This window comes from Panthera uncia (assembly GCF_023721935.1).
Source record: "Panthera uncia isolate 11264 chromosome C1 unlocalized genomic scaffold, Puncia_PCG_1.0 HiC_scaffold_4, whole genome shotgun sequence".
Lineage (NCBI taxonomy): Eukaryota > Metazoa > Chordata > Mammalia > Carnivora > Felidae > Panthera > Panthera uncia.
This window is the reverse complement of record NW_026057585.1, coordinates 71,422,096-71,445,795: the sequence shown is the minus strand read 5'-3', so window position 1 is coordinate 71,445,795 and position 23,700 is coordinate 71,422,096. Positions and strand designations below refer to the sequence as shown.

Genomic DNA, 23,700 nt, shown 5'->3' with positions numbered 1-23,700 from the left:
ACTGGAAAGTATCATAAAACCAGAAATGTCCTTTTTTGGACAATGATCCCACAAGGAAACAATGTAAAAATGAATTTTTTTCCTGCTTAAGACTACACAGTTCTCAGATATTCTAGCCTCCTTAAAATACAGTTTCTAAACTGGAACGGAGAGATGGAGGACAGGTAAACTTCCCTATCAACACGGAGTAAAACCCAACATGCAACGTGGCCCGCCCACCCACGTCCAACCTATGCGTAGCTTCCAGGCAGCATCTGAGTACCTCTTAAGTATGTACCACCAAGGCTGACGTGAAGAAACTCCCCCCCAGCAAAATAATTCTAAGCAGGTATAAACTCCTATCATATGGCAGGCAACAGTCTAAGCATTTACATATATTAACTCACTTAATGCTGACATTTGGGTAGATATTATTCTCATGTATATAAAAAGATGACAAAGCACAGAAAAATTAATGTGCCCAGGGTCAAACAACAAGTAAGCAGCAGAAACAGGTGTCAAACCCAGCAGTCTGGCCCAAGTCTGTGCTCTTGACCCACACGGCTCAACATGAAAAAGGGGGATCATAATGCACAGGTGGGGCAGGGGAAAACCCAAGGAAACAGAATGAAGGGAACAGAAGAAAAGCCTTAAAAAAACCAAAACTATAATTCACATTATGAGATAAAAGAACAAAGAATGCTTAGAATAAAATGGAAAATGAAAGCTAAAATAAATACTCGATAAATGATTAGGCAAAGAATCAAAAGAATCCTTCCCCTAAAGTAGAACGAAAATACAAACTTAGAAGATCACTGGAAGGGTTTCACAATCTAACAAAAATTCCAGAATTAGAACAAAGAAAATAGGGAGAATTTATCAAATAAAATTTGCCAGAACTGAAGAACCTGTATCCTTCTAAATACCCTAATTAGAGTAAAAACAAGCCCACACCAAGGCATGTTATCATGGAATTTCAGATCGTTGGGTCAAGAAAAGCTTCCAGAAAGAAGGAAAGGGAAGGGCAGTGACTTCTCGGTGGGGAGAGGAGGCAGCAAAACAGAGAAGCAATGCCTACAACATTTCAGGACAATACCCATCAGCCAAACTAAAGGCAGCTGCAGAAATGTAGGAAGTTCTCAAGTTCCCCTTCCTTAGAAGACACCAGAAGATGGTACACACCAAAGGAAGGCATAAGCTAAGATGTAGCTGATGATGTAGATGGTATAGAAGACACAAGGTGACAGCTGCATGACAGATCTAGGTTGGAGCAGAAAAGTATAAGCTGGTTAAAATGACATAGGTCTAAGGAAAAATAAAGATATACAAGGAAAATTAGGCACACAGGAAAATAAGGGTGATAATCAACTCAAGGAAAACCCAAAAGCTGTATCACAAAGGAAATTTTATCAGAGTACAACTAGTTTGACAGTGATTGGTATTTTAACAATCATAATGTATAAACACTGATTCTTGATTTATCTAAAACCATGATACAATTACCTGGAAAGATGAGGAAGGTATACATTAAATCTCCAATTATCATAAAAGGAAGGCAATTTGGGCTCAAAGTCTAAATTATCATCAATAAACAGCAATCTTAATACATAAAAGTAACTTCTCAATCTTTTAGTCCTGAGTTTTTAACCAAGAGGATGTGTTTCTTTGAAAATTTTTTAGTTTATGAAAGAATTTTTTACAAAAAGAAACCAAAAGAAGATCCAACTGTATTGTGAAATCCCAAGTCTGCATCCCTTTCTCTTGGTTCTTCATATACAAAGATGCTGCTTAGCGTGTTCTGCTCTTCATCTTCTCTCTTGTTCGTTTTCCAGGTCTCTTCTATGGAACAAGAAAATACCGCATGTGGTCACACAGCAGCTTGATCTTCTGCCCCAGGGAAAGGAAGGGAGCGGGTAGGTGTGGGATGGGAGAGGAGGTGATCCAGCCCCTCATGTGACCCCTTGGCTCACTTACATTTGATCCTTTCTTTCCAGGCCTCTTCAGGCCCTTGCCATGAGCTGTCTTGGCCCGGAAGCTGGATACATCATCGTAGCTCTCACGAGTGTTCCACTTGGAGCCTTTCTTCTTTCCACCAAAACCAAACTTCTGGTTTTTATAGCGTCGCTTAGCATTGGGCCTGGAAAAATGCCGGCTTACAGGTCACCCACAGCACTGCAAATCCTGATGAGTCTTACGGCCTACGACTACCCCTAGTTTCCTAAGCAAAATCTCTTAGATACTTTGTTACCCAGAATCTTATCATTGGCCCTACATTCTTACTCTAAAAATCCCCCAGGCAAGCTCATCTACTTATGGTGTTAACCACTAGAGCAAGAAAACAAAGCAAGAACCAGGAAAGGTTTCACATACATTTTGTGGCTCACCTCTTCTCTCTGAAGAGTTTTCTATTTTAACTAATTTTTGCTAGATCATCCTCAATTGTTTCTATTCCCTTCAAGGATAGTACATGCAATTAACATTCAAATATCATAAATTTTAAAACTGGTCTTCCTGCAGGAAATCTCAAATTCAACATAGCCAAAATCACATGCCATCTCCCTTCCTAGACTGGTTTCACCTCCTGTATACAGGCAATGACTTGGTGGGGCACCTGGTTGGCTCAGTCAGTAAAGCATGCGACCCTTCATCTCTGGGTTATTCATTCGAGCCCCACATTGGGTGTGGAGCCTACTTTAAAAAAAAAAAAAAAAAAAAAAAAAAAAAGGCAGTGACTTGAGGCTGGTGGAACTACATCTTTTCAGCCACCAGGCTAGAAACCTGGGAGCCAGCCTTGATTATTCCTTCTTTCACTCTCTACACCCAACACAATTACTGAGTGCTGCTAGTTTAACTTCTTGAATATTTCTTCAATCGGTTTTCTCTTCTCTGCCCCCGTTACCCCTTTTGGGTCGTTATCATTGCTCTCTGGACTTTTGTAATAGCCCCCTAATCAATTATCCTGCCCCCTCAAGTCCATCCTTTATACGAGGTACACTTAATTTTTCAAAAACATGAATATGACCTACTCATAATTTTGAGTAAAGCCCTCAATGTCTCCCCAGTGCCTACTGGATAAAACCCAAGTTTCTCAACAAGGCAAACACTGTCTCTGTGACTTGGCCCAGGGCCCCCTCCAGCTACATTTCACTCCTCCTTGCTCCACACCGCACTCCCAGTGGCACCAAATGCTTGCTCTTCCCTCATACACAAACTGCTGTTCTCACCTCTATGCTTTCACTCTCTCGTGTTCTTCCTTCTTCCAAAACCAGTGTCTCTCCTATTCTCCTGGTTCTTACTCATCCTTCAGACTAAGCTCAGGTGGCACCCTCCTCCAGGGAGCCATTCTCACGCCCTCATCACCAGACCAGGTCAGCTATTTCTAAAATGTTCTTCCAGGGGCGCCTGGGTGGCGCAGTCGGTTAAGCGTCCGACTTCAGCCAGGTCACGATCTCGCGGTCCGTGAGTTCGAGCCCCGCGTCGGGCTCTGGGCTGATGGCTCGGAGCCTGGAGCCTGTTTCCGATTCTGTGTCTCCCTCTCTCTCTGCCCCTCCCCCGTTCATGCTTTGTCTCTCTCTGTCCCAAAAATAAATAAAAAACATTGAAAAAAAAAATTTAAAAAAAAAAAAAATAAAATGTTCTTCCACACTACTCCCTCAAATGCCTTGATCATAGCATTCATATATTCTACAGAAATTATCATTTCCCCCAGGCCTGGGGTCCAGGGATGCATAAAGGTGAACTAAGAAGAAAATAATAATCTTTGCCATTAACCCTTTTAATCTGCAAAATGGTATGAGGTGCATACAATTTTCTCATTTTCATAGATGAGGAAACAAATATTCAGAAAGGTCAAGTAAAACTTGCTCAAAGCTGCCCAAAGTGGCAGGCTCTGGACCTGAACCTTCGGTCTACGCCGTGAGCAACTTTTACTGAGCATCCACTTAAAATGTGCCAAATCCTTATATCACCCTACTTTAGTTTTTTTGGTTTTTAGTTAATTAATTTTTTAAAGCAAGCTCTACACCCAACGTGGGGCTTGAACTCATGACCCCCAGGTCAAGAGTCCAATGCTCTACTGACTGTGCCAGGTGCCCCCTAAACCACCCTACTTTAATCTCCCAAGACTGATACGGCTAAAAGGACCCATCACATGGGCCGGTAAGCCCCGGCCACAGGCAGCACTGTGCTCTCTCAACTCGAGGCCACTCCTGTGGAACTCGCTGCCGTGCCCGTGACTCGCTTGCCCAGCACCCATCACAAAACCAAACAAAAACCCTTCATACCCCTTCTTCATCTGTTGGCCTTTGGCTCCTTCCTTTGTTTTCCGTGCAGCAGCTTTCTGATCCCCCTCAAGGAAATCCAGTTTATCAGAAAAGCCTGGGAGGGAAGAGGTACTTTGATCAGCACTGACCGTTCATTTTAAGAAGAGCTTGAGCTTCGAAAGAAGGTTGTTACTTGCTAAATTAACTTTAAGAGATACATCTTGTTCCCCACACCGTCCCCAAACCTTAGGCCCCGTGGCTGCAAATCAATCAAGGCTCCAGAGCAGTATGTGTTCAAATTAGCAGCTACCCCTGCTCCCTGTATCCTTAGAACAGAGATATACTGACCTTTCTGATATTTCTTAATGGCGTTCATCATATGTGTTTTCTCTCGCTGCCTCTTCTGAAGAACCTCTGTTTGCACCTGGACATGAACACAGGGCTGTCATACCCACTCCAGACCATCGCTGTAAGCGCCTACATGCTTTCGGTAACAACGATGTGCTAACACCACCACCGCACATTTACGTGTGCCAGAACTACGCTAAGGCTCTAAGCATATTCTTACTTTATCTTCTCAACCACCCAGTGAAGTAGAAATCCCTATCACCCCTGAAACTGAAGCACAGAGAAGTTAAGCAGCTTGCCCGAGTCACACAGTGGGAAAGTACGCAGCTGAATTCACACCCAGGCAGTCTGCACTCTTACCCCATTCCACCATCCTGCCTACAAAATCACGGCAAATCACGTCTAGGTCTACACCCAATTCTCTCCATTCGTTATATGTGAGCAGATTAAGTGTCAAACCCACTCCGTTATGAGGCATGAAAGTACCAACAGAAACAATCTCCCAAAAAACATAAAAGAAAAAAGGCTGTAAGGACAAAAGAAGATGCCAATACTCAAAGGCAGGGATTCTCAATCTCCATACTACTGATAGCTCGAACAGGAATCACTCCGTGTTGGGGGGTGGACAGCCTGCCCAGCGCACTGTGGGAGCTTTAGCAGCCTCCCTGCCCTCCGCCCACTAGATGCCAGTAGCACACTCCCCATGGAGATGTGACACTAAAATTGTCTCCAGATGTTGCCTGGTAAGCAAAATTATCCCCAGTTGAGAATCGCTGCTATGAGGTTTCTTCAAGTTAGCAACAGTGAGCTAACAGGCCCTAGTGACGTTTTCTTTGGCTCTGACAAATTAGATTCTGTTACACCAAATGCCCACGTCTTTGAGCTGGCCCCGGCCATCGACCACCAGATCAATCCAATAAATACGCAGCTGCCCTTCCGCACAGGACAGGACACTCCTCTACTCTTACTCTGCTGAGGATCCGGCAGTGAAGTGACTCCCAATGTGGACAGCAGCTCGGCACCCCGATCACAAGCGTTTATGTCCAAAACGCGGACAAGGTCCGAACACTTCTGCTGACCCTCCTCACACTCCCTTCTTCCCACAACCCTGACTTCAATTCCTGTCATCATGTTTCCTAAATAACCATGAAATAACAAAGAAAAACCAAAGAGTTTCATGGTATGCCTGCCCTTTTTTACCTGAGGTTTTTTTCATGTTAGAACTCAGACGTTCATAGTTCAAGCACATGGGTGCCATTTTTCCCTCTCAGTTGGATCACAATAATATGGTTCTTTCAAGGACTTCACATCATCTAGGCCAGTGATTCTCAAAGCAGGATGCATTTCAGAATCATCTGAGAAGCTGGGGCATGACGGGGAAGGGAAAAAAAAAAAACACCCAGATTCCCAGACATTCTGAAACCCAGAAATCTGTTTTGAAAAACCTCCCCAGGTGATTTTGCTGTGGTCAGGTTGGGACTCCACTGATCTGGACTCCCCTCTTCACTGTACAGATGAGCAAATGGGGCCCAGTGGAATGAATGAATTGCCTACAGTTACCATGCTACCCCTGGTGAGACCCTGGTGTCAAGGGAAGATTGTGCTCGTGGATACGAGCACATACTCCCCACGGTGAGATAATAAACACAAGACAGAGCACACACAGGGCATGGAAGCAGACCTGACCCAGTCACCCCAGCCTGACAAACACTCGGCCTCATCCCGTGCGCCCACATCTTCTTACCTTCTTCCCGTATTTCCTAAGCGCTCGCAGTTGCTTAGCCTTTTCAGACTTTTCCATGGCGGCCTGTTTAGCCTGCAGCTTCTGCCGAATCTGAAACACAAAATATTGTCAGCTCATGTTAAGTGAATCTGGGCTGACCACCACGTAGGGTGTGCTGGAGCAGGGAGCACATCTTCCCGGTTCTGCAAACTGGAGCTCAAAGGAATCTTGTACGTCCTGTTTCATACATGAGGACAAGAGGCCCAGAGGTTGAGCACTTTGTCCAAGATACCAAAAGTATCCATGGTGGACCTGAAAGTGACCTCCCCACTCCCAGTGTGCTGTCCCAGTGTGCTGTTTGTTCTGCTATGCAAAACTGCCTGCTTGCCATTCTCCCAGGAGAAACCAACTTTTCCCCAACCCAACTGTCTGCAGACTAAGGTCAAACCAGCATGCAGCCTCAGTCCCCTTCTCCGATACACCACATACACATTAAAAACTCAAGCAGGTACCAGGTACCTCGCCTTTTGCATCAGACACACACATTTCAGTCAAGGGGTAAGCACGTGTCAGTGTGAGTGTACAGAGGGGTGTCCGAGCTCGTCTCTAGATTAGCTTCCCCAAGTACCACTGAAACAAGAGCTCCCTAAAATCCAGCTGGAGACCCAATAGGACTATCGGAATATATCTTGGGATTAAATTTTGACAATTCTCTTCCTCCCAGAGTTAAATGAGGATCAAGTTCTATGTAACCCTAAATTATACTACATCTGAGCAATATGTTAATCCCTCATCTTACAGAAAACTGATGCCCAGAGAAAAATAATTGTTTACAAGTTAGAGCACCGCCCCTTGGCAACGGCTGGACAAGAAGTGTGTTTTTTCTACATGCCATGCCATGACCACGCCAGCTAAGAAATGCAAAAGGCCATCTTGATCTCGGGACCACAGTTCTTACAGTACTTCTCCTCCCCTTAAATGCTTAAACTAGGAAAAAATCATCCTTCTATTTATCTAACTGGTGGTGACTGGCATGAGTCTGAAGTAGGCAATCAAGATGATAACTGTCCTCTGACAACCAATTCCCTATTATTGGGCTTAGTTCTTTTTATTTTCTTGTAAAGCTCATTTATTTATTTTGAGAGAGAGGGGAAGAGAATCTCCAAGAGAGGGAGGGAGAGAGAGAATCCCAAGCAGTCAACCCAGGGCTTAAACTCAGAACTGTGAGATCATGACCTGAGCCGAAATCAAGAGTCAGACACTTAACCCACTGAACCACCCAGGAACACTGTGGGCTTAGTCTTTTTTAAATTACAAGAGATAAGCCAGCTGACTACACTTAAGTATAAAGCCTTGGCTTTCCAGAGAAAACCTTTGTTTCTTACCTTCTGCATCTGCTGATCAGACTTGGCCATCTCTGCAAAATAGTCAGTGGGCCTCTTGGTAGGGACTTTGAGCTGATGCAGCCGGGGTAATACAGAAAGCACAGCGGCCTGGGCTTGCCGGTAGCTGAGGATGTAGGACAAAATGTGAAATAAGCGAAGGGAGAGAGACCTTCCACTCCCTCTCACTTGCCTTATCCATCGAGGATGACCTTGGAGTTATCCAGGGGCAGAAAAATGCTCAACATCTGACCTCCACCAGCAAGAACACACACACACACTAATGAAAATGTAATAAAGCTTCATTAACTTGATATCTAGGAGAGATTTAACTGTATACTCTTTAAAGAGGAAGGAAAGTTCTGCTAAAAATAAATTAGTTTAAGACAGTGACCACACTAAAAGTACCCCTTAACTTAAAAACTAATACCAACTGGGGCACCTGGGTGGCTCAGTCAGTTGAGCGTCCGACTTCAGCTCAGGTCATGATCTCATACTCTGTGAGTTTGAGCCCTGCGTCGGGCTCTGTGCTCAGGGCCTGGAGCCCGCTTGGGATTCTGCGTCTCCCCCTCTCTCTGCCCCTCCCCTGCTCATGCTCGGTCTCTCTCTGTCTCAAAAATAAATAAAAACATTAAAAAAAAAAAGAAAGAAAACTAATACCAATCATGAATTCTTATGTAGTCCTTAAAAAAGGTCATGTAAGAACCTTCTGAGGCAAGTTTCTGTTTAACTGAAAGCACACAAAAAACCTTAAAACTGAATACCTCAAAATAAAATTTAAAAATAAAATAAATTAGACTTTGGATTATAACCGGTGGACCAAAGGGCTCTTTTCTCAACCAGGAACAATCTTCTAGAGCTTTTTAGTAAAAAAAAGAAGCCTTCCTACTCACTCTCAGGCTTATGACAATTTCTGAGGACTGCAGGTTCACTGCTTCTCCCACCTTCCTTTCTCGAACAGGCCCCCCCCCCCTTCTCCCACACTTGAAAACAAACATACAAACTCATCTCCCGCTGGAAGTCATCTTCCGGATCAAAGGCTTTCTGATCCTTGTTCTGAGGGGTTGACTGAGGTCCACTGATTTCCGGCACGGGACCCAGGGTCACATCAAGCCTTTCAACCCATTCCAGATCCCGCTTGAATTCAGCCAAACACTGCTTCAGGCCACTCTAGGAAATTCATCAGACACTGAGCCTGTATGAAGGACACAGGCCAACGGACAAAGCACTAAATAAACCCCAACATCCGGACCTCCTGACAATGCCCAGGCTGCGTCTTCCCTGGGACAAGAACTCAGTCCGCCAAGCACAACTGTGCCTTGGGAGCATCCCGTGTCCTAGGACCCCCGACCAGGCGCCCGAGCTCACCACGTCGTTCACAGCTTTCTTCGGCCCCTCTAGCACCACATTGAGGCCTGGCTTCAGGAGCCCTCTGGAAAACGCATCCTGCAACTGCAGGGTACAATCGGCAGTCAGCACCGGGGGAATGAGGACCCTCTCCCGCGCCCAGCCCCGCGAGCCCGGCCGACACCTACCTCCCTGTCGGTGACCAGAGAATCATCAGAATCCGAGTCCGAACCTGACAGCGGGGGGGTGTCCATGTCGCAGCGAACGTGCACGTCCAGTCTAGTCGAGGGAGCCGGGTGGCCTGAGGCCCGCGCGGCCGGAAAGGGTCGCCTCTCGCTGCTGCTGCCTGCCCCCCGCCCCCTGCTCGCACGCCGCAGCCCCACGTGGACCCGAGCCCCACTAACGTCGACTGCCGGGTGCCTTGGCAGAACTTTCCCACCGGGACTTCCGCTTCCGGCCGTATACCCACACTTCCGGTTTGCCGTTGCTATAGGAACCGCTCCGGCGTCCGAAAGAGCCGGGTTGCTCGGGACCCATAGGGGTTTTACTCCTGGATACACGCGTGGTCTGGTGACCCAAAGAGAAGACGCCAAAGGTGTGAGCGCGTAGTTGGGGGTCCTCTGGAGAAGCAAGAAGCCTCGAGGGAGCGAAGGAAAGGGGAGAAACAGCTGTCGCGGTGGAAGGGGGTGTGGGGGCCGCTGGGGGCGAGGGGGGGGGGCGGAAACTAAGGAAGGCTCCGGGGGCGGGGCCAGGGGCGTGCTCGGGGCGGGGCGGGGCGGGGCGGGGCAGGGCGGGGCGACGCGCGCCTCCACGCTCACCGCTGCGCTCCTTGTTCAGCAAACTCTTTGCCGGGTACCATGTCGACCGTGGTGGCTCAGTCGCTGCATGTTTTTGGTCTTCGATCCCACGTGGCCAACAATATCTTTTTCTTCGATGAACAAATCATTATATTTCCTTCAGGAAATCACTGTGTGAAGTACAATGTGGATCAGAAGTGGCAAAAATTCATTCCAGGTAAAAAACCTTTCCATCCCTACGCATGCGTTTGACCGTGCCAAATATAACCCCAAAATCCCGACAAGACTATAGAAAGTTAAGTATTTTGGCCAACTTAAATATACGTATAGTTTTATAAAGGTAGAAGGAGTACACGTCCACCTGCATTAACAGAGTAAGCACACATACATCGTTAAAATCACATGTAAAATGATGTTAATTTAAAAGTACTTTTTTTCCCCACTGATTTAATGGAAAAAAATTTATTTTAGAGTCTTTTTTCATGCCTCTGCAATATCATTGTCTTCGTCATCTCCAGGGCCACTTTTTGAGTTGTTTAGCACAGCTTTCCAGAGTTCGGTACCTTCATTACATCACGTTTTGGAACCGTGTATGATGAAGGCCCTGGAGGTTTAATCGCAAATCACAAATAACCGTTTGTATAATGTTACATTTGTGTTTGTTCACACTGGTCCTGTTAATGTTATACCTGATTTCCACAACTCAGTCACTCTTTTTCCAGTCTTTATTGCATTCAAAATGTTTGATCTTGACACATGCCTACAAAATAGTGTTCACTGCATGTATCTAATATCTAAAGAACTATAATAAAGCGAAGGTCCATGAACGCACCACGCAGGGTAGGAAATAGAACATTGCCAGCTCCAGTGTTTCTCCCTGATTTCGTTCTCACCACGCATACTCACACCCCATCCTGGATATTGTAATTACTCCCTTATTTCTTTATATACTTTTACCATGTATATGTGTGGCCTTATAGAAAATAGATCTTTGTTTTTGCTATTTACCAAGTTTTATAAGTTTAATCATGGTTATACGTATGCCAAGACCTTCTTTTGTTTGACATCATGCTTTTGAGACTCATACATCTTAATATATATTAACTGAGTCATTTTATTGCTATATGGTGTTCCATCATATGAATGGAATGCCCCAAATATATTTATCCATTCTAGTGTGGATGGACATTTGGGAAACAACAGTTTTTTGCTTTACAAAGCATCCTGCTGTAAAGTTTCTTGCATGTATGTACGCTCATCCACTTGTGTGGGTTCTCCAGGGCACATGGCCAGGACTAAAATTACCGGGTAATTTTCCTTATGGAAAGATTTTTGTTTTTTCCTTATGGAAAGAGAAGCCTCGGTGTCACGACTCTCTGTGCAAGAATCCTGCTACAGTATGGGGTGCCTGGGTGGCTCAGTTGGTTAATTGTCCGACTTCGGCTCAGGTCATGATCTCACGGTTCGTGAGTTCAAGTCCCGCGTCAGGCTCTGTGCTGACAGCTCAGAGCCTGGAGCCTGCTTCGGACTCTGTGTCTCCCTCTCTCTCTCTGCTCCTTCCCTGCTCACACTCTGTCTCTCTCTTTCAAAAATAAATAAAGATTAAAAAAAAAAAAAAAAAAAAAAGAACCAAAAGATAGGAGGAGACTCATGCACGAGGTGAACTTGTTTCAAGGAGGTGGCCGTCATCAACTAGGTGTGCAAAGGCATTTTACAAGCTCTGCAATCAGCCAACATATATTAAGCACCCATTTGGTGCCAGTCACTGGTGATTGAATGAGTGGATTGCATGAGTGAATGGATAAAGAAAACCATGGCCTGTGCTCTCTAGAAGCTCTCAGTATTGCCATGGAGACAGGTGTGTTTTCAAAGGAGCAGGACTTGGAAATGACCAGGATAGATGCTATGCCAGCTACAGCCCAGGCACGAAAGCACAAAAGGAAAGAGGGAGAAGTTTTCCTTTGCCTCCCCCAGGCAATCTCCTCTATGCCCCCAGTTTCAACTTCCCACGGTGACTCTTACCTCACGTCTGCATTATCAGTCCCAACCTCTCCCCCGAGCCTTAGAATCATATCCAGTTGTCCACTAAATCTCTCTACCTAAATGTCCCACAGTATGCACCTCACACACAATATATCCAGAACTGAATTTGTCATTTCCTTTTCTTCCCTCTCTTCCTTAAGACCCTACCTCGCCAGATTGTCAAATGCATGATAAAGCTACAATTACAAAAATAATGTAGTGCTGGTATAAATATCCCCAAAACCCAGTTATATATATGTAGATATGTAAATGAATTGAATATATCATAAAGGTAGCATTAGGAGGAATCTGTGCTGGGACAACTAGTCAGGTATTTGGGAAACAGGAATCAATGTAAGTCCTTACTTCATGCCCCGAGAGGAAGTAAAGACTTTAGTATAAAAAAAAAAAATGAAATCAGAAAAAACTAGAACCAAATAAACATGAGTAAAAGTAAAATCTTTGGATGGGCTGTTTTCCATAAAAAACAATGGACATACTCTTCGCCATGACCCCTAACTCCCTCGGCCTATGTTCCTTCCCAGCTGTCACCCCTACTCCCAGTCACCAGACGTCAATCATTGCTTGTTTCTCTCCTTCCCCTGCCTCACCCAGGCAGCCACTGGGTCCTGCTTGGCATCTCTCTCATCTCCCCATCCCAGCCTTCATACTGCCTGTCACTGCCATCCTGTTTTTGAAATTATCTGCCCACTGGTTTCCTTCCCTCAAGGTCTGTCTTCCACACAGTTGCCAGAGGGATTTTTCTACAACATGCGTCTGACCCTTCCAAAAATTCCTCTGTGGCTTTTCATTTGCCTCTGTGATAAACTCCAAACTCTCGTGGCTTTTCATTTGCCTCTGTGATAAACTCCAAACTCTCATGCAGGGTCTCCAGCGACCCCAAACCTAGGGTCTTTTCCAAGGCACGGTCACTTCCTGAAGCCCTTCCAGAGAGGTCCTGCTGCTGGACAGACTCCCTTCAGCTTGCTGGGAAAGACAGCACAGGGCCCAGGGCATCACTTTCTAGCACTTCTCCGCTGCCTTGCTCACCATCCCTGCCCTGGGCTTGAATCAGGGCGGACTTTTGCACAAGGCACAGTAGGCACAGAGCCCAGGGCCCATGATACTGTTAGAGACCCAAGAAAATGAGTATAATAATACTAAGTCCAGTCTGGATTATATTCTTTATGCTAACGCAGTCGTAAGATGCAATTTTTACCAGCTTATTTTTTAAACTTTATTAATTTTTACTGTTAATGGAAGAAGGGACCCAAGAAAATCATAATGTGGGCCTGATTTCATCTCCCAAATAAAGTTCTTGCCCCTTCATCTTTGCCTCAGCCTTTGCTTTCTAGACCACAACTTTTATTCTCGTGCTTGTTACCTCATGGTTGCAAGATGACTGCTCTGTCTCCAGGTACCACTGACACATTCCAGGAAAAGTCGGGGTAGAATGCATCCGTCTCTGGTTTTCGAGAGAACACAAGCTTTACTGTAAAGCCAGTCCAGCAGACTGGCCAGATTCACACAGATGACCTAACTGTGAGACAGCCTGGGGCCCCCAGCAGTTGGTGTCTCAGCCTCGAAAATAGAGGGGCGCTGCCTGCTGGCTGCTCAGGGCATGGAGGCCCACCCTCTTCCACCCGTCTACACCCACCTGTGGTTTCCCTGGGCTCACGTGCGATGCCCCAGCCACACTGTACCCTTTTTCACATGCACACCTCTGCTCTTCCTGCCACCTGCCCCACCCTGCACTCTATCCCACCTGTCCTCCCTCTGGCATCGTTCCTTGACTTCTCCTCCTACCTCAGCCTCTGCGAGGTACCCGTCCTAGCCATTTTCCTAATACCCCAGACATAGCAGGGCCAAGGGACTGCAGGGATTGACAGTTACCTGTTTCTGTGCCTTTTCTCCCATGTGTCAACCTTGCCACCACTGTGCCCGGTACATGTCGAGTCACGGTGAAAGCATGATCTGCTCTCATTATCCCCCTTTACCTCTGTTCGCAGGCTCAGACAAGAGTCAGGGCATGCTGGCCTTATCCATCAGTCCCAATCGGCGATACCTCGCCATCTCCGAGATTGTGCAAGAAAAACCCGTCATCACCATTTACGAACTGTCATCCATCCCTTGCCGGAAGCGCAAAATCCTTAATAATTTTGACTTCCCCGTTCAGAGATTTATTAGCATGGCTTTTTCTCCAGACTCCAAATACCTGTTGACTCAGACATCACCTCCAGAGTCAAACCTTGTCTATTGGCTGTGGGAAAAACAGAAAGTAATGGCTATTATTAGAACCGACTCTCAGAACAATGCTGTCTACCAGGTACCTCCCAACATAACAAGTATCGTGCAAGTTATAAAACTAGTAAGAGCTGTCTTTTATTGAATGCTTTCTGTGTGCCAGGAACACTGCCAGTTTCTTAACATGCATTTTTTTTTGAAAAGTTCTTTTTTTTTTTTTTTCAAGTTTATTTATTTGTTTTGAGAGAGAGCATGAGTGGGGAAGGGGCAGAGAGAGAGAGAATCTCCAAACGGATAGTGCAGAGCCTGTTGCAGGGCTCGAAATCATAAACTGCGGGATCATGACATGAGCCCAAACCAAGAGTTGGATGCTTAACCGACTGAGCCACCCAGGCGCCCCTCTTAATATGCATTTTTAAATTAATCTCTCAACAACCATATATGGTCTGCATAATTATTATCCTTGTTTTATAGATGAGACAACTGAGGCTCCAAGAGGTTGAGTCACCCACCCAAGTATCACACAGGTAGTGAGTGGCAGGGTCAGGAGTCTCAGACTCCAGTACCCCTCTTCTTTACCCTGGCCCAGAACTGCTTTCACAGGCCCAGGCGATGAATTGATAACTCACTTTGTCTTGCTGGTCCTGTCTTCTTCCTAACAGCATTGCTGGGCAGTGGGTAGATTTCAGGAACGTAACATGAAGTGGTTGATCTTGAGGAATGTGTCAACAAAATCGCAGTTACGTGGGGAACAGAATTTTCCATTGTTTGGGGGCAAAATGAAGAGGACCCATGAGGAGGCTGGTTGACTGCTCGGGCAGTGGGTCCCAGGGAGGTTTTACCTTGGTGTGGTCACCCCAGTCTGGGATCTGGTACTCAGCTTTACAAGTTCAGGAACTCAGCTCTGCTCATGTTCAGAGATATTAGCTAGCCAGCGTCTCAGGAACAGACTCCCTTATTCTCACCAGAGGCCAGTGAATAACCCAGCATGTGACTACGAGAACACTCACATTATTTATCTGGTATATTTCCTCCCTAGTAATAGAGAAGTGGGGAGGTGAAATTAGTAATCAGAGGTTGCTTGGTGATCGCAGAATCAGACCAGAGGCAGAGAGAGCCGGAAGATTATTTTGTCTCGGCCTTGGTGAGGCCGAGTCCAGCATCCCTATTCAGAGCAGAGTACACACATCCTCCCTAACAGATTCAGCTGGATGCCCACTATGAACCCCGCATCGGGAATACAGAGATGCAGGTGTTACAGCCCGTCAGTTGCTCACCATCTAGTAGGGGTGTGAGTTGACTGCCCTTACTGTACCTCCCAGTTGGTAGGAGACTCCCTTTCCCCCGGACCCACCAGATCCTCCTTTTTCTGCGTTTCCAGCTGAGTCTTCATGTCACTTTCTTGGCCCAGAGTTTAGCTGTTGTCAAGAACCGCTTATCCTCTTTTTGGCCTTTGTAAAATGATTTTTGTAGGTTTCCTGGTTTAAGATGCATGGGCCCCACAAATACAATGAATCTGTGCTCTTATCAAATGTGCTATCAAAATTAATCATGCCCTAGTGATGTTTAAAGGATACTCTGAGCTACCTGAAACAAGTATTCACTAGTAAAATGAGAAGTAATTCCACCAAGATTAGTTTTATAAGTAGTTTTCTTTTATCCTTTTACATTTTGCAGGTGAGCTTCAATCCCCAGGATAACACTCAGGTCTGTGTCACTGGCAATGGGATATTTAAGCTTCTCCGCTTTGCCGAGGGCACCCTGAAGCAAACCAATTTTCAGAGGGGAGAACCCCAAAACTATCTAGCCCACACGTGGGTGTCTGAAGACAAGATCATTGTCGGCACGGATGCAGGCAAGCTCTTCCTCTTTGAATCTGGAGATCAACGCTGGGAGACAAGTATAATGGTCAAGGAGCCCACCAGCGAGACCGGGAACCTGGAGGTGATCCGGGAATCGGAGAGGTAATGGCGCCCCTCTGGGCTGGTGCTCTTGTGAAAATATGTTCATCATACCAATAGCGTTGTGCCAAAAATGGGATTCTTTAAAAGTCACTCAGAACCCCTCCACCTTCAAGTCAACTCTTTTCATTTTCCCTCTGCCTTTCGCATGTTCATCTATATTCAAGCACAAATTGGACAGTTGTGACCACAGCCTACATACAGTTCTTTTGTTTACATGCATTTTATAAGCCTTTTAGCACGACTAGTCTTCAAAACTCCAGATCTTTTAAAATGTATGTTCTAATGGCTGCCTAATTTATTGATTCAATTACATAAATGGCCACTGAGCTCTTGCAGTGTGAAGGGCACCTTGCTAGATGCTGGGGACATGTGTCCTCAAAGACTTTGCAGTTTGGAAGGAGCCAGCAGACCAACAAAGAAGCTCAGGGAAGTGTTATTGGTGTAAATATGACAAAAGAATATGAGGTAAAGTGGGGGCTCAGGTCAATTTAACCTCTACTTCAGGCAATAATGGTCATCTCTCACACGTATTGAAATATACCGTTGTATCACTAGACTCTGCTTCAAGCACTTTATGTGTATTCTTACTTGAGTCTTACCCCATATAGTACATATTATGCCCATTTTATAGAACAGGACACTGAGGCTCAAATAGGTTAAGTGATTCACCCACGATCATAGCCCTGTCTGCCTGGCTCTGGAGCCTGAGCCCTCAACACATGGCATTTTGTAGATTCTTCTTCCTCAGTAACTTTCAGTCTGTCATTTCTCACCATCCCCCACACCCATGACACCTCCTTTTTCTCTCACGATTCTATTAAGAGCTTCCTAGTAAGTCCCTCTGCCCTCCAGTTTGCCATGTTCCTAATCCTGCAGTGAGTCCAGTGCTCTAAGAATAAAACCCAGGGGCACCTGGGTGGCTCAGTTGGTTAAGTGTCCAACTCTTGGTTTCGGCTCAGGTCATGATCTCATGGTTCGTGAGTTCGTGCTTAGGATTCTCTCTCTCCTCCTCTCTCTGCCAGTCCTCAGCTCATGTGCTCTGTCTCTGTCTCTGTCTCTGTCTCTCTCAAAAATAAATAAATAAACTTGAAACAAAATAGAATAAAACCCAGACTCCTGAACCTGGCCCACCCATCCCTGCTGCTCTGACCCTTCTTTCCATCTGGAGCATCAGCTTCTGCCTCTGTCTACCACACACATCTTGCACACTCTTACTTCTGAGTTTGGTCACGCGTAGGTCCACCTACCCCACTCCTCTGGACACACTCACATATCCACATGCTCCTGTTTGTTCTTCAGACCAGCTGGGAGTTCTCAGCTTCTGCTCATCTCAGATGGGTGCACCTCTCCTTAACGGTCCTCAGGAAGTCCTGCTTCCATCCCACCCAGCTGCCACCTAATGGTCCTTAGCACTTGCCCCTAGACTCTAAGCTTCAAGGGACAGGAACTGTGTCAGTCTTACTTACCATTGTTTCATAGGGTTGTCGACACAGTATAATTCCAATAAATATTTGTTATGTGGAGGAAAGGAGGGAAGAAAGGAAGGGAGGAAGGGAGGGAGGCAAGATTCAAATCTCAGGCCTTCCACTTACTAGTCGTGTGATCCTAGAAAACTCTCTGAGCCACTTTTTCCTAAACAAAAGAGGGATAATAATGCTAGCAACAACCACAACAATAATGGCGACCACACAGGGTGGTGAGACTACCAAATAAATGTATAACCTTCCAGTCTTTCTCTGGACTTTGTATAACAGGCCAAAGGGTGGCGTTTGGGCCTGGGGAACAGAATTGCAATGGGCGATTTCTCCCGCACCCAACGACAGCCCTTCATTCTCATCCCTAGCTGAACTCCTCTCCTTGGGATTGCCTGTAAACTTTACATGCTGTTTTCTTTTTCTAGCCTGATCCAATTTCCGACAATCAGTTCCCCGGTCCCTTCCTATGAGCAGGTCATGATGGCCAGTAACAACAGCCAGCTGGCCATGCCCCAGGTGTTCGCCATTGCAGCCTATTCAAAGGGATTCGCCTGTGCCGCTGGGCCGGGGAGAGTTCTCCTGTTTGAGAAGATGGAAGAGAAGGATATTTACCGGGAGAGCAGGGAAATCCGGGTAAGGAGGGGAGAACTGGGGTCCTCCTGGCACGTGTCGTCCAGCAGCAGAGCACTGACAGGGAGTTTGGTGGAAGGAGAGGGCTATAGCGCTGAGTGGAAATGGGGACTCGAGCCATTTGTCCTGAGGGAAGTTTGGGGATGGAGCAGACAGAACAGGGGTTGACATTGGGAGGATCTGGATTTGAATTCTGGCAGAGAACTTTGGCAAGTTATATTTGCACTTTGAAGCTTAGCGTTCCCGTAAAAATGGTGTTAGGATATATATTGATATTTAATGTCAAGCACACACTGTCTGGCACCTTGAAAGCATTCAGTAAATGTTTGTGGAATAAGTGATACGAAGTGCTGTGGAGAGAGATCGTCTGCGGTTGGGGAAGAACCAGGAAGGCTCTCGGCGGCGTGTGGCGGCAATCTTTGAGGAGGGGTCCTAGAGGAGGGGTAACAGTTGACGGGAGGGAACAGGTTAGGAGTTGCACGTGGAAGGAACAGGTGGAACAAAGGCACTGCGGAGGGGGGAGCAGGTGGTTTGTCTGGGAGATACTCTGCTCCCCAGTGGAGACGAGCTGAAATCACTTGAAAGGGAAAGACAGGAGCTGAGGCTGTTGAAAGATCTCGAATGCCAGCCCGAGGAGCATGTGTGTAATCCCACAGCCAGCCTGTTTCTGAGCGGAGAAGCATGACACTTAAGAAAAGCAGTCTGCCTGCGGTGGGGATGGGGCGGGGGATCCGGAGGCCCTGGACGTGAGGCAGCTACACGCACTCTGAATGAGCCAGGCTTGACTCTGCCCTTATTGGCTGAGTAACTTGAGATGAGTTGCTGAATCCAGCAAAACCTCTATTTCTTCTCTGAGAAAGTAGCCCCTCGCCCTGCTGGTTATCAGAAGGATGACACAACACCTGTGTAAATCACGTGTGAAATGCTTGATGCTCAATAAGTGATAGCCGTTATTATCTCCACGATGAAGAATCAGGCTTTGCTACTGAAGCCAAGAAGTGGTGAGATGTAGTCACCACAGTGAATAGCAGGGAAAATGTGAAGGGAGAGAGCCTTTGCGGAGGTTAAGCCTATAGAACTTGCCCTGAGTAGATGTGGGTGACCAGAGGTAAGGAGCTCGTAGAGATGCCGCCTTGGCCTTGAGACTGGCTGTCTGGGGAAAGATGCCACAGGTAGGAAAGTTGGGGGTAAGAGCAAGGTGAGTGGGAACCAAGGGGAACTTTTAATTAAAAAAAAATGTTTTGTTAATTTTAATTTTTTTAAAAAAATTTTAATTTTTAACAATTGTTTGTTCCATTTGTTTATTCATTTAATAAATATGTATTGAGGGTTTACTATGTGCCAGGCTCTGTGCTAGGGGCTGGGGATGCAGGAGGGGAAGCACACACACTATGAGCCTGTCCTTAGAACAAACAGATGTGAACAGATTGTCACATGGGGCTCAACATTGTGAAGAAGATAAAGCCAGGAGAAGGACAGGGAGTGAGAGGGGGTTCTGTTCTAGAGAGAGTGGCTCGGGGAGGCCTCGCTGAGGAAGTTGATGTTTGACCAGACACTGGAATAAAGTGAATCCGTTGGAAATGTGGTTTTAGACTTTGGGAGTGGGATCAATGTACACACACACACACACACACACACACAGCGCTTAGCTTGTGTCTGGCACAGAGTTGGTGCTTTATTTTTACTGTTTCAAAGAATTTATCATTGTGACTATTTTCACTACTGCTGCTTTCACCGAAACCCTCATTTTGGACAAAGTCACTGACAGAACAAAAAAAGGAGGACTGAGGACAAACCTTACATTTCCTAATTTAGAGTCTGAGACAGAACGAGAGCCCAGCAGAGGACACTGAGAAGTGGTGGTCATTCACTCACTCATCTAACAAATGGCTGTCTCATACCTGCCATGGGCCAGGCTCCAGGCCTGGTGCCTGAGCTAGAGGCGTCGGCCACGGCCACTTCCCCCAAGGACCCCACCACCTCCGGAGGAGAGCAGCGAGGCCACACTTACTCTTTCGCTGAGCTCTGCTGTGCACTAGACGCTGCCGAGCGCTGGCACACAGAAGCGGGACGCAGGCAAGGCCCTCGGTCTGTAGGCTCCCAATCCCCTTATGCAGTGTGATGAATGTGGCGGCAGACGGACGCTCCCTGGTGAGCACACTGAGAATGATATTAGGGCTCACCCAACCCCGGGCGGGGTGGGGCGGGACTTTCCTCTCTCCCAGAGCCCTCAGTGTGCTGGCAGAGCAGAGGGAGATGATGGCGGGAAGGAGTCGGGGGTATACGGGGGAAGACACAACTCCAGGCCACGGGAGGGAAACATGAGAGCTCGGTGTCCTGGGCCCCCCAGAGGCAGGTGCTGCCATCACTGCTACAGGATCTAGGAAAGCCCAGAAGATGAGGACTGAGCAGGGGCCTCTGGCATTTCTAAGGTTGACGAGGACATTTCAGTACATGACACAGTGGAAGGAATGAAGAACCGAGTGGACGTGGTATGGGCGGGCCAGCCTTTCGAGAAGTTTGATGGTTAGCAGGTGAAGAGCAGTGGTGGGGAAAGGAAACCTAAGGTGAGGTCTGCTTGGCAACTCCAGGCCCTCTCAGAGGCTGCTGGCAGGGCCGCCGTGTGACCCCTTGTCTTTTCTCTGCCCTGTCACCCACCCCACGTGGAAGAGGGGCTGTCCCCTTCCCCTCCACTGCCCCAAAGTGCACGCTGGCATGCTTGATGAGGTGGCACCCGCACTGGGCTTCTGACAGGTGGGCGGGAGCGGGATTTAAACTAACACTTGTTTTCGGAGGGGATCTCAAATTCCGATGTAGAGAGTGATCCTTTTTGCGGCTGCTGCTGTCTCTTAGCCACTAATCACTTAAGGGTGAATACAAATCCCACAGAAACAGAGGTGACTCAAGCCCTCCCTTGTCCACATCTGAGGGGGATCCTTGGCAGCATGCCGGTCTGGGTATCTGTAAGCTGAAAGTATCTGCGAGGACTCCAAAAGCCCAAGGACACGCGGACAACGTGGGAACATGACTGACGGTTGTGTTGCATCTTGGGCAGATTCCGACGGACCCACAGAGCAATGAGCGGAGTCAGTCGGACAAACAGGACGTCCTCTGCATGTGCTTCAGCCCCTCAGAGGAAACGCTGGTCGTCAGCACCAGCAAGAACCAACTGTACAGCATCACCATGTCCCTGACGGAGATTAGCAAGGTGAGTCTTTCCCAGCAGCGCTTCCTTCCGGCCCAGGGATCGCCTACCACGTGGGCAGATTTGAATCCAGACTTTCTGAGCAGGGGCTCATTTAGCCCCTTCCTAAGAGCAGAAGAAACTCGAATCTTGGGGCACCTGGGTGGCTCAGTCGATTGAGCGGCCGACTTCGGCTCAGGCCGTGATCTCGCAATTTGTGAGGTCGAGCCCCGCATCAGGCTCTGTGCTGACAGCTCAGAGCCTGGAGCCTGCTTCAGATTCTGTGTCTCCCTCTCTCTCTGCCCCTTCCCTGCTCACACTCTGGGTCGGTCTCTCTCTCTCTCTCTCTCTCTCTCTCAAATAAATAAAAATTAAAAAAAAAATTTTTTTGGAAAAAGAAGAACTTCGAATCTTAAGGTGCCCCGTAGAAGCTCTCGGCTACTCTCAGGGGGGTTGCAACTGCTGCGGCCCCTTTCGAGGACCCCTTGGAGTTGGCTGTCAAGTCTAAATTGTACATATCCTTTAACCCTGCTATTATACTTCAGAGAATTCCTCATACTGCTGCACGTGCCTCTCTACCTGCTCATGTGCACAAACATGCATGTGTATGAAGAAGTTGTTTCTTTTTTGTTTTTAAGTAACAAAACTAGCATAAATACACTGCAGATACTGCAACAAAGAAGCACCATAAAGATAAAGAGGGTCACTTTGTACTTCTAAAAGGGTCACTTCATCAAGAGGATATTATGGTTTTAAACTTTATGCACTTGATAGCATGCATTCAAAATATATAAAGCAAAATTTGACAGAACAATGAGGAAAATGGACCATCAATAATCATAGGAGGAGATTTTAACATATCTTTCTTGGTAATGGTGGTTTTTTTTTAAATAACAGTTTTATTGAGTATCGATTGGTATTTATTCACATGCCATGCAATTCACATATTTACAGTGTATAATTCAGTGGTCTTGAACGTACTCACAGAGTTGTTGCAACCATTACCACAGTCAGTTTTAGAACATTTTCATTGCTTCGGGTTCTTTTTGTTTGTCCCTGTGGATTTGAATTATCATCTGAAGTCACTTCCTCAGCCGGATACGGATTTGCTCCTGCCCACCATCTTTGTGCTCTTATTGGCAAATACACTTCCATGAGCCCAACGATGCATAATATGCATATTTTTTATATAGTTGCTTTCTCAATAAGGTGAAAGAAAAGTGGGGATGAGATATGTATTTATATTATCTTTTATAATGTCATAATACATTTACTGGTATTCTTTGTGTTTTTTGGTGGATTCAAATTACTGTCTGGGGTCACTTACTTCAACCTGAAGAATCTCCTTCAGTATTCCATGGCAGGCAGGTCTGTGAGCAACAAACTCTTTATTCTTGTTAGGAATTTTTTTTTATTATTATTATTATTTTAATATTTATTTTTGACAGAGAGACAGAGCATGAGTGGGGGAGGGGCAGGGAGAGGGAGACACAGAATCCAAAACAGGCTCCAGGCTCTGAGCTGTCAGCATAGAGCCCGACGCAGGGCTCGAACTCACAGACAGCGAGATCACAACCTGAGCCGAAATTGGATGCTCAACTGACTGAGCCACTCAGGCGCCCCATTGTTAGGAATATTTTTATGTTTCATTTTTAAGAGACAGCTTTGCTGGATATAGAATTTTTTTTTTAAGTTTATTTATTGGGTGGCTCAGTTGGTTAAGCATCTGACTTTGGCTCAGGTCATAATCTCACAGTTCATGAGTTTGAGTCCTGCATCGGGTGAGCACAGCGCTGCTTCTCTGTCTCTGTTTCTCTCTCTCTCCCCCCTCATGGGATTCTCTCTCACTCTCACTCTCTCCCTCCCTCTCTCTCTCTGCTGCTCACTCACTTATGCCCTCTCTCAAAAAAAATAAAGTGTATTTATTTTGAGAGAGACAGAAGCAGTGTGAGTGGGGGAGGAGCAGAGAGAGAAGGAGAGAGAGAGAGAGAGAATCCCAAGCATGCTCTGCATTGCAGAGCCCGACGCAGGACTCAAACTTACGAACTGTGAGATCATGACCTAAGCCAAAACCAAGAGTCAGATGCTTAACCAGCTGAACCATCCAGGAGCCCCTGGATATACAATTCTTGATCGACAGTTTTTTCTTTGAGTATTTTGAACATGTTATCCCACTCCCTCTTGGCTTTTATTATTTTTGCTGAGAAATCTGCTGTCACCTTGTTGGACTTCCTTGTAACTGATCAATCATCTTACGCTTGCTGCTTTCAAGGTTTTTTCTTTGTCTTCAGTTTTCAATATTTTTACTATCATGTGTCTGTGGATCTCTTTGTGTTTCAGCTT

General features: G+C 46.4%; 2 protein-coding genes across 3 annotated transcripts in view; one reads left to right on the top strand and one right to left on the bottom strand.

Moving 5' to 3' along the window:
- Positions 1–1,366: 1,366 nt before the first annotated feature.
- Positions 1,367–9,578, bottom strand: EBNA1BP2 (EBNA1 binding protein 2). Its single transcript, XM_049617339.1, is given in 10 exon segments — positions 1,367–1,818; positions 1,954–2,116; positions 4,263–4,356; positions 4,590–4,665; positions 6,334–6,423; positions 7,698–7,821; positions 8,695–8,864; positions 9,063–9,146; positions 9,230–9,505; positions 9,507–9,578. Coding segments are annotated over 10 exon segments (1,200 nt in total). The 3' UTR covers positions 1,367–1,767.
- The window catches only part of CFAP57 (cilia and flagella associated protein 57), a 70,058-nt gene continuing 55,911 nt past the window's right edge, over positions 9,554–23,700 (top strand). For both annotated transcript variants that reach the window (XM_049617337.1, XM_049617338.1), the window contains exons 1-6: positions 9,554–9,636; positions 9,879–10,055; positions 13,870–14,186; positions 15,782–16,068; positions 17,969–18,176; positions 21,229–21,381. In XM_049617337.1, the coding sequence (XP_049473294.1) occupies positions 9,899–10,055; positions 13,870–14,186; positions 15,782–16,068; positions 17,969–18,176; positions 21,229–21,381 (1,122 nt within the window). In that variant the 5' untranslated portion in view covers positions 9,554–9,636; positions 9,879–9,898. The remainder of the gene's footprint in view (positions 9,637–9,878; positions 10,056–13,869; positions 14,187–15,781; positions 16,069–17,968; positions 18,177–21,228; positions 21,382–23,700) is intronic.